The sequence below is a fragment of the Eriocheir sinensis genome, chromosome 62 (assembly GCF_024679095.1).
Source record: "Eriocheir sinensis breed Jianghai 21 chromosome 62, ASM2467909v1, whole genome shotgun sequence".
Classification (NCBI taxonomy): Eukaryota; Metazoa; Arthropoda; class Malacostraca; order Decapoda; family Varunidae; genus Eriocheir; species Eriocheir sinensis.
In genome coordinates this window covers 1,114,656-1,124,785 of record NC_066570.1, presented here as the reverse complement: position 1 = coordinate 1,124,785, position 10,130 = coordinate 1,114,656, and the positions used below count along the sequence as shown (strand labels likewise).

The 10,130-nt window shown below is 46.0% G+C and overlaps 1 protein-coding gene across 2 annotated transcripts; it reads left to right on the top strand.

Annotated features, from left to right (window-relative positions):
• Window positions 1–3,050: 3,050 nt before the first annotated feature.
• LOC126986599 (opsin, ultraviolet-sensitive-like) lies at window positions 3,051–9,467 on the top strand. Of its 2 annotated transcripts, none has more exons than XM_050842861.1 (9): window positions 3,051–3,288; window positions 3,725–3,853; window positions 4,043–4,255; window positions 5,151–5,366; window positions 5,893–6,023; window positions 6,859–7,031; window positions 7,606–7,772; window positions 8,105–8,206; window positions 8,468–9,467. In XM_050842861.1, exons 2-9 carry the CDS (start codon window positions 3,804–3,806, stop codon window positions 8,559–8,561), a joined length of 1,146 nt encoding a protein of 381 aa, XP_050698818.1. In that variant the 5' UTR covers window positions 3,051–3,288; window positions 3,725–3,803; the 3' UTR covers window positions 8,562–9,467. The 2 variants fall into 2 exon arrangements, with proteins under 2 accessions (XP_050698818.1, XP_050698817.1); XM_050842860.1 differs by having other exon boundaries at window positions 3,085–3,288; window positions 3,767–3,853.
• The last annotated feature ends 663 nt before the right edge of the window (window positions 9,468–10,130 follow it).

Genomic DNA, 10,130 nt, shown 5'->3' with positions numbered 1-10,130 from the left:
GGCAGCGCCACCAGATTATCGTACTCAGAACAGCGAATTTTTCAGTTTCTGACCCATAACTAGCAAAGGACAACATTTATAATTAACGACTTTGGCGATAACTATAAAATGAATATCGTTATTGGGATGGAGGCGACAGTTTTGAGTCGGAAATCAGCAAATACAATGGTCTGAGTACGACAATTTGGCATCGTTGGAAGGGGACGCATTGGCCTGGTCTGAGTTAAGTCTCTTTATAACAGCACAGTACTTTGATTGATTGATTGATTGATTGATAGTTTATTGTTGCAGGTAAACAACAAGGGAGAAGATCACGGGCGGATGACACCAAAATGGGACGCACTATTACGACAAGGGAGGATGCTAGAGCACTGCAGGAGGATCTCAACAAACTGTCAGCTTGGTCAGAGAAATGGCAGATGAATTTTAACATCACCAAGTGTAGCGTACTTAATGTAGGAACACGCAACCCATTACACGGGTATAGCTTAGACTCCACAGCGATAGGCAGATCAGAGTGTGAAAGGGATTTGGGAGTGTTAGTGAACTCTGGCCTAAAACTAAGGAAGCAATGTATTAGTGCGAGGAATAGAGCTAACAGGATATTAGGCTTTATTAACAGGACGGTAACCAACAGGAGTGCAGAGGTCATCCCCAGACTCTATTTAGCGTTAGTTAGGCCACACTTAGATTATGCTGTCCAGTTTTGGTGCCCACACTACAGAATGGACATCAACTTGCTAGAATCAGTTCAGAGGAGGATGACCAAGATGATTCAGGGGCTGAGGAACCTCCCATATGAAGAGAGGCTGAAACATCTAAACTTACATTCACTAGAAAGACGAAGAGTGCGGGGAGGTCTGATAGAAGTATTCAAATGGGTCAAGGGTTACAACAAAGGCGATATAAGTAAAGTACTGAGAATTAGCCAGCAGGATAGAACACGCAGTAATGGATTTAAATTAGAAAAGTATAGATTTAGGAGGGAAATAGGCAAGCATAAGTTTAGTAATAGGGTGGTGGGGGAATGGAATAGACTCAGCAATCAGATAGTGAGTGCAGGGACGATGTTTTAAGAGTAAACTTGATAGCCATATGGACGAGGATGATAGGTGGTGGTGGGGGGGAATCTGGAGCTGCCTTGTGTAGGTCACTCGGCCTCTTGCAGTCTCCCTATGTTCTTATGTTCTTACAAAGGCGTAGTTACCAGGTATAAACTGTATATAGGAGGATGACCTAAAAGTTATCTCTTTGATTTAATTGAAAACCTGTGTGTGTGTGTGTGTGTGTCCATCACACACACACACACACACACACACACACACACACACACACCTACACACACAAAAAAATAAAAATAAATACGCAGAAACAAAAATATTAGCATGGCACAGTACTGACATGTCGTTGTAGGGCGTCGCTGTGTTGTCTTTAATAAAAGCTTTGTGTAATTTGATCAAGAGTAAGGCTTCCCCGGCCGCGTCACGCCGAGCCTCGGACAAAAGATATTACGGCGGGGTGCATGAGTGTGTGCGTCAGTCTCTCAATTGGCTTATTAGTGTTTAGGCTCCTCCACCTTTTATCCACTTTCCCCCCTTCTCTCCCATCTACATCCACCTTTTATTCACTCTTCCCCCTTCCCTTCTGTACCTTCCACTTCTTCCATCTTTTATTTTCGCTTCCGTCGCCCTTTCTCTCTCTTATTTCATTCACTCTTTCCTTCTTTTCCACTTTAGGTTCCGTCTATATTTTTTTTCCATCCTTTCTTCGCTTTTTTTCCATCTTCTCTCTCTTCCTTTTCTCTCACCTTGTATTTGTTCCTTAGCCTCCCCCTGTTTTCTGTTTCCTTCCTTCGTTTTTCCCTTCCATTTCTCTTTCCTTTATCTACACCTCTCATTATCTTCCCTTTTGTCATTTTCTCCCTTTTTTCTATTTCCTCATCCCTTCTCTTTTTTTTTCATTTTTTGTTTACTCCTTTCCCTTCCCTTTCCCTTTCCATTTGTTTATTTTTGGTCCTCCTCCTCTTCCTCCTCCGATACCTCCTCCTCTTCTTCCTCCTCCTCCTCTCGAAGACAGTCGTCCGCCACTGGAACAGTCTTCCTACAGGAGTTTTTTTTTATACGTTCCGCCCATGGCGCCGGTAAACTTTCTTGGTGGGTCCTGGTGGTCGGCCCCAGCCCATTATGGCGCAGACAAGTGTTTATAGTGTCGCCATCTTGTGCGACTCATGCATTCCCCAGGAGGTCATCTTTGATCCTCTTGTAGAGAGAATCTAGAGCCTGGGTTGATAGGTGGTCTGCAGGACAGCATGTGGGTAGTTTTAAGTCACTCGGCGATGACTGAAACTTGTCAGCTTGTAGCGGCCGGTAGAGCGTGAACCCGGGACCTCCTGAACGCTGGACCCGCATACTGACCACTCAGCCACCGTTTCGTTAGTGCGAAGACAATGCCTTTAAAAATCGCATTGATCCTTATTTTGCTGCGTTAGGGGTGAACTGAACGTAACCTCACGTTCGCGTAAGAGTCCTTTAACCCGGTAGCAGCGACGGGCCAAATGTGTGGCTTTACCGTGTAGCAGCGACGGGCCAAATTTGTGCCATGATATAAACCCCCAAAATAGATGATACATAATCTGATGACAAATGCTTCGATATATATTATGAAAGGGTTTGTGTGAGGGGTGATTTTTTCTCATTTTTCTCGCTTTGAGGGACCACTAAGAAACATGATCCCCGATGCTACCGGGCTTTCCCTAGGTCAATGAAGTGACTGAATGATCAATTAACTCACCAAAACAGGCAGCCTCACAAGGGCCAACAGGCATTCGGATCTGCTATCTGCTCGTCCACGTGTCCATGTTTTCACGTTTCCTCCTTCTCTTCCTCCTCCTCCTATGTCGCAACTTGGTCATTCTTACCTCTTTCCCCTCACCAACGTTGCCAGATTGTCGTACTCTGCCTCTTATGTTTGGCGATTTCCGACCCAAAACTGCTTTCATTACCCAAATAACTACCTTCACATATAGTTATCGTTTAAATGGTTAATTATTGGTGCTTCTTGGCAACAGTTATGGGCCAGAAACCGGTAAATACGAGGCTCTGAGTACGATAATCTGGCAACGGTGCCCCTCACCCAAATCTGGCCACACACTCCTAAAAGGCGGATTACTCAAAACCAAAGGCCAGGTGTAACAGGCTTAGCGAGGGGAGGCGCAGGTATATACGTGACGAGGGGAGGTGCGGCCCGCTGTCACCCAGGGCACCCCACACCTGGCACGCAGCTCGCACGGTAGGGCCATCATGCCATCATCATCATCATCGTCATCACCCATATACTCTATTTTTTCCTTTTCCTCTCCTGTTTTTTTCTCTTATTCTCTTTCAGTATCATCATCGCCACCCTCGTAATTACCAACCATTCACTAATATTTACTTTTATTCCTTTCCCTTTTCTGTTTTTTTCTTCTTTTATTATAAACACACTCTTCCCCTTCCACGTTTTTTTTTCCTTCTCTTTATTCACTTTTATTCTCTTTCCTTTTTATTCTAAGCTTCTTGTCTGTGTGTTTCTGGAAGTTTGTTTAGCTGATTCAATAGGTTTCAGTCTCTAAGTTATGTTTGAGAAAATAACATATACACACTTTTTTTTGTTCTGTATCGTCATCTGTCCCTTCCTCCTCCCCCTTCTGCACCTCCTCCTCTTTCCTATTTGTCCTCCTTCTCAGGCTCAGCAACAACTTCATCAGCATCCATTACTCTTCCCCCAGGACGAACTCAGCCCCTCGACCTCCGACCAGCGACAACATGTTCATCACCAACGACACGGCCGCCAGCCCCGTGCCCGCCCCTCTATGGTAAGCTTGATTTATTCGAGCTTTTTCAATTTAAGTTTTATTCGTTTTCTTTCCTCACTAACCCCGCCTAGCCTTTTTTATTTGTATTCTTTCTCCTTCATTCCCATCCCTTACCACCACCAACCACCCTTATTATATCGTCTCCTATTCCGTCTACGTTCTCACACCCCATGACTCGTTCTTTTTCAGGGGTGCGGGGTCTGGCGTGATGGCGGCCGGACGCTACGAAGTGAAGATGCTGGGTTACAACACCCCCCCTGACTACCTCGAGTACGTCCACCCCTTCTGGAGGACCTTCGAGGCGCCCAACCCCTTCCTCAACTACATGCTCGGCGTCTTCTACATCTTCTTCGGGATCTTCGCCGTCATAGGGAACGGTGTGGTTATGTGGATCTTTTCGACGTGAGTGATTAATTAGTCTTTTTTTCCTTATTCTTCTTCATCTTTTCTTTCTACTTCTTCTGTTTGGTTTCTTTTTTCATTTTCTTTTTCTTTTCTTTTATTTATTTTTCTCCTCATTCTCCTTTTGCTTTCCTTTTCCTTTCCTCTTCCTTCTCTTAATTCTCTTTTCTGTGTCTTTTTATTCTCGAGATCTGTGTCTTTTTGAAACGCTCCTTCTTTCTTTCTCTCTAGATTTCTTTTCCTCATTACTTCAGTCTTGTATTTCCTAACCTTCAGTTTTTAGTCACGAATATTTAAGTCACTTGCTGTTTCATTACATATTTCCTACTTTCCAATTAGCCACCCCAGCATACTTGACTGCATGGTCATCCTCTGGTAACATCTTCGTTCCTTTACCTCGAACTTGCTTATCGTGACAGCATGGAGTGGAGAGTTTCGTCATTTAACTTTCGTGTAATATTCAATCAGTTATAACATGTTCTCTGATCTTTTTTTCTACCTCCTCCTTTTTGTTCCCCTTGCTGCCTCCAACCTACTCCCTCTGTTCTTCTACCTCCTCTTCTTTCACCTCTTCCTCCTTCCATACCACCCCCAACCCACGTCCTCTCTTTTTCTACTTCCTCTTCATCTTCTTCCTCCTTGCCGCCCCTAATCCACGAACTCTCTTCTTCTGCCTCCTTCTCCTTTCCCTCCTTGCACTCCATCCTATACTCTCTCTTCTTCTATCTTCTCTTCCTCTTCTTCTTCCTCCATACTTGCACTCCAACCCACGCCTTCCTTCCTTTTATCTCCTCCTTTTCTTCTTCATCCTTGCCGCCCCTAATATACGCCTCCCTCTTTGCCGCTCCCTCCCACCCCCACGTCTCCTCCAACTGTCCGTCTCGTCCCTCGCCAGCACCAAGAGTCTCCGCACGCCTTCCAACATGTTCGTCATCAACCTGGCGCTCATGGATTTTATCATGATGCTGAAAACTCCCGTGTTCGTCCTCAACTCCTTCAACGACGGGCCGGTGTGGGGCAAGACGGGCTGCGACATCTTCGGACTCATGGGCGCCTTCTCCGGGGTGGGCGCCGCCTCCTGCAACGCCGTCATCGCCTACGACAGATACAAGTACGAAGGAAGGAGAGAAAACGGCAGGAGAGGATGAGGGATAGGAAGGAGGGTGATGGGAAGGGTGAGGAATGGATGAGGGAGATTTTGTGAGGGGATAGGATGAAGGGAGAGGGGAAAAGGGCGATGAGGTAGATGAGGGAGATTTTGTGAGGGGATAGGAAGGAGGGAGAGGGGAAAAGGGCGAGGAATGGATGAGGAAAAGAAGGGAAGGATGAGGAAAGAAAGGGATAGGATGCAGAAGGGATAGAAGAGTAGGAGGGGAAGGGATGGTGAAGGGATGAGGAGAGGAGGGAGGAAGGATGAAAAGGAAGGGACGGTATAGAGAAAGTATAGGGGAGTTGGATAGGAAATGAAGAATCTATGGATGAGTAGAGAGAGGATAGGGATGAGGGATGGTGACGAAGGATGTAAGGAGAGTAAGAGAAATGGGAATAGATAGATAGATAGATAAAAAAATGAAAAATGAAAGTAAAACAATACCAGTCACAGTTCCTCTCCCTTCACACGCCATCCCAACCCGCAGGACCATCGCCAAGCCCTTCGAAGCCAAGTTCTCCCGCGGCACGGCCATCGCCATAGTGGTCGTGACGTGGCTCTACGCGCTGCCCTGGACTATCATGCCCTACCTCGAGGTCTGGGGGAGGTTCGTGCCAGGTAAGACAACACCGAGGACGAGTAGCGAAGGTTAGGGGCTATTACACTGGGTAAATTTTCCGTGGATCTTCAGTCAAACCACGATTTCCGCTAGCGTGGTTCTCATTTGTTTCTTGTTATTGCTGATGATGATGATGGTGAGTAATACCGTCGTCCTTTGGTGCAATCTACCGTAGCTTTGGAAGATCGTGGACACGTCAGAAAACCACGGAAATATGAGAACCACGCCAGCGGAAATCGTGGTTTGACTGAAGATCCACGGAAAATTTGTCCAGTGTAATAACCCTTTTAGGCATCCTTGCTTTTGGACATTTTTTCTTCTCAGCAAGGGAGGCAGTTCAGGGACAATAAAAAGATCGCTCCCCCCAAACAACAACAACAACAACTCGCTAGCAACAAAAAATACAGCGAAAAGATCATTGTCCATTTGTTCATCCTCTTCGTCACCTCTTCTTTCTGTAGCTCTCATCCCTTAGTTCTTCATTGGGTGGGAACGAGAGACTGCAACAACGTAACTCTCCTTTGAACTACTCTCGTAAATAACTTGCCTGCGCTGGTCCATTAACCGCTACTGTTACCGTTCAGTTGACGGGAACAAATCAGGGAGATCACAAACACAACAGTAAAAAGGGAATGATAAATAAGTGAAGAAAGAAAGAAAGAAGGAAAGAAGGAAGGAAGGAAAGAAAGAAAGAAAGAACTGTAGAAAAAGAAAAGTGCTTGAATGACTTGGCAAATTAAATAACAATCACCAGACGCCAATCCATAACGAAGGCAACGTTTTTACCTGTCCAGTGCGTAACAAAACCCTTATACCTTCGCCTCCGCCTTCCAGAGGGCTTCCTGACGAGCTGCACCTTCGACTACATGACGGAGGACTCGAACACCAAGAGCTTCGTGGCCACCATCTTCTTCTTCGCCTACTGCGTGCCCTCCAGCATCATCTTCTTCTGCTACAGCCAGATCTTCGGACACGTCAGCGCGCACGAGAAGGCGATGCGGGCACAGGTGAGTCCGGAGCGTGACGCAGAGGCAAAGTGTGTTCCGTGGTACATCGGTTAGCACGCTCGGCTCGCAACGGAGAAATTTTGAACTCGATTCCCAGGCTTATTGGAGATGGACGAGCGGATGGTGAAGGGATGAGGGTGGTTGAGGAAGGATGAAAAGGAAGGGATGGTATAGAGAAGGGATAGGGGAGTAGGATTGAAAAAGAAGAATCTATGGATGAGTAGAGGGAGGATAGGGATGAGGGATGGTGAGGAAGGACCTATACAGTCTTGACGATGCTTTAGTGCAACACTTAGGCAATGAGGCGTTGTGGTCTGTATTCCAGTTCCAGATATGAGGGAGATTTACAAGCACAGAGGGCCTCGACTGTGTTAATAAGCCCAGCATCATGTTCCTTCCTCTGAGCGATGATACTGCGGGGCTTTACACCATTACATAGAGAAGGTCACGCTGACACGCAAAAGTACTCCTTAAAGGTGTTGGTATGGGGCTGACGAGGTAAAGCGACCAGCACACTCCCTTTGCCCCTCCTCCTCTCCCTCCTCCTACCTCTCCTCCTCTCTCCTCCTCCCAGGCCAAGAGGATGAACGTGACCAACTTCCGCTCGGTGGGGACGAAGGAGGAGCAGGAGAAATCAGCGGAGATACGGATTGCCAAGGTCGCCATCACCATCTTTTTCCTGTTCTCCATCTCTTGGGTTCCATACGCCACGGTGGCCCTCATCGCCGCCTTCGGGAACAGGTACACACACACACACACACACACACACACACACACACACACAGACACAGACACAGACACAGACGCACACGCACACGCACACACACGGAGACGGAGACACACGCAAATACACGGAGATACAGCCCGGAATACACACGCAGAAGTAAAATAGTAACAACAGTAGGAAGAAGCGATAAATAGTAAGTAGTAAATAGTAGTAACAGAAGCACAAGAATAGATAGAAAAGATGAAGCACACGCACAAGAATATACGTATAGACTATACGAATATACGTTATCTATTTATCTATTTATTTACCTATTTATCTATTTATTCATCTTGGTCCTCGGCAGGTCACTCTTGACGCCCCTGGTGGCCATGATCCCAGCCTGCACTTGCAAGACCGTGGCCTGCCTCGACCCCTGGGTGTACGCCATCAACCACCCCAAGTACAGGTAGGTTATATCATCAACACCAGCGACATGCTAAACCCACATTTCTCTTCACCTCACTTCTCATATCAACTCTAAACCACCAACATATATAGCACCGATCAGCTCTTTCTTCCCATTGTTAGGATACCATCACAGCCAGCGCAATGCTCTACCGTATCGTCTTAAACCACAACCCCACAGCAACATTCGGCCACTCCTTCCTACTGTTACGATCCCATCACAACCCATGCCCTCCTAACACCTATCTCTCCACACCGCCAGGCTGGAACTCATGAAGCGGATGCCGTGGTTCTGCGTGCACGAGGAGGCGCCCTCAGACACCGCCTCGGCCTCCACCACTGCCACCAAGGAGTAGCGGAGACGTGTGTGTGTTTGTGTGCGTGTGAGTGTTGCCCCAAAAGTGTGGTCTTGGTGGAGTCTTGCAGTGGAAGAGGTAATGTTTTGTCTGTCTGTCCGTCTTGATGTTTACCTGTTTTGTGGACTAGACTTACATATGTTAAAAGAGAAAAGTGTATCCGACTGTCTGTCTATCTGTGTCTCTCTGTCTGTTTGTCTGTGTTGTGTTATATTCATCTAGGTGTTGAGTGTCTTGTCAAGTCTGTACTAACGTCTGTGTCCTGTGCCATGCCGAGGTGTGTCTGTTGATGCTTAATCGTCATAATTCTGATTTCATGACGTCAATCTTGTCATTTGATATTATGTTAGGTTTGGTTATACTTGTCTCTATTTACAGTCTTATGCTATATTAGTTTTGAAGTTATGTTTGGCTTTATTCTCAGTACCATGTTAGTTCTGACGTCGTGTTTGTCTACTTGTTTGTTATGATATTACTGTTGTTTAATTTTCTTGTGCAAGGTTTGGTCCGAAAAGAAATTGCCTCATGTCCTTAAAACAACCCAGGCCTCGAGTTTAAGATGCTATTGTCTTGAGTAAATGTCAGACAAAGAAAGATCCAAGGCTCTCCAAAAGATTCAAAACACATAAAGCGACCGAACCCAGAACGCTTTTATACCGTAACACAAGACAAGAGCCAGGACTGTACAGTAACGAAACACAGGATTCAAGACACTATATAACGCAAGCCAGGATCAAATACCCTATAGCATCACGCAAGGATGAATCAACGACTTCATAATTATCTTGTGTCGACGAAAGGCGGCCAACGAGCGGCAGGTAGCGACGCGTGATGTGCTGGCAGCCCTCGATGATGCAAACTGTGAACCCGCAACCTTTGTAGTAATTAATAAACGTCCCAGCATCGCCTGTCTGTGTGTTTGTCACTGTGGTTATGTAGACAAAGAGTGGCTTATTATTTGGATAGCGGATGATTGAGTGAATGATATAGTTAAGTAATGGAAATACGACTAGAAGAAGCACAAAATGGACACAGATGGCGATTTTTTTCTTTTTAGTTATTTATGTGAGACCAACACTGGAATACTGAATACTGAATCCTCACACACACAGAAACATTGATAGGTTAGAACAAATCAACACCAAGGCGACTAGGTTCATTACAAACAGTTACACTCGAACGCCTGGCATCACAACACGGATCAAACAACGATAAACATGGACCCTCTTCACATACGCAGACAAGCACACAGACTTACACTTATGTACAAGATCACAAACACTCACATTGACATTGATCCACATACATACTTACACAATGCAAACAGCCAACGTACTCGTAACACACACATCCACAAATACCAAACATATCACACTAACACTGACGCATTCAAGCACTCATACTTTCCACGCACCATACGTGACTGGAGCAGCCTCCCTCAACAGATTTTAGACTGCGGCACAAGACTCATTCAGAAAACAAATACACACTCACTTGTCACCACAACACACCAACACTAACAGTTACACTTGATTCACTTCCCTCCCCTGCACACCCGGCTCCCCCGTC

Coding starts and splice junctions, on each gene's coding strand:
- LOC126986599 (XM_050842861.1), top strand. CDS start 3,804: ATGTTCATCACCAACGACACGGCCGCCAGCCCCGTGCCCGCCCCTCTA. Junction 3,854..4,042: donor CCCGTGCCCGCCCCTCTATG/GTAAGCTTGATT, acceptor GTTCTTTTTCAG/GGGTGCGGGGTCTGGCGTGA. Junction 7,773..8,104: donor ATCGCCGCCTTCGGGAACAG/GTACACACACAC, acceptor GGTCCTCGGCAG/GTCACTCTTGACGCCCCTGG.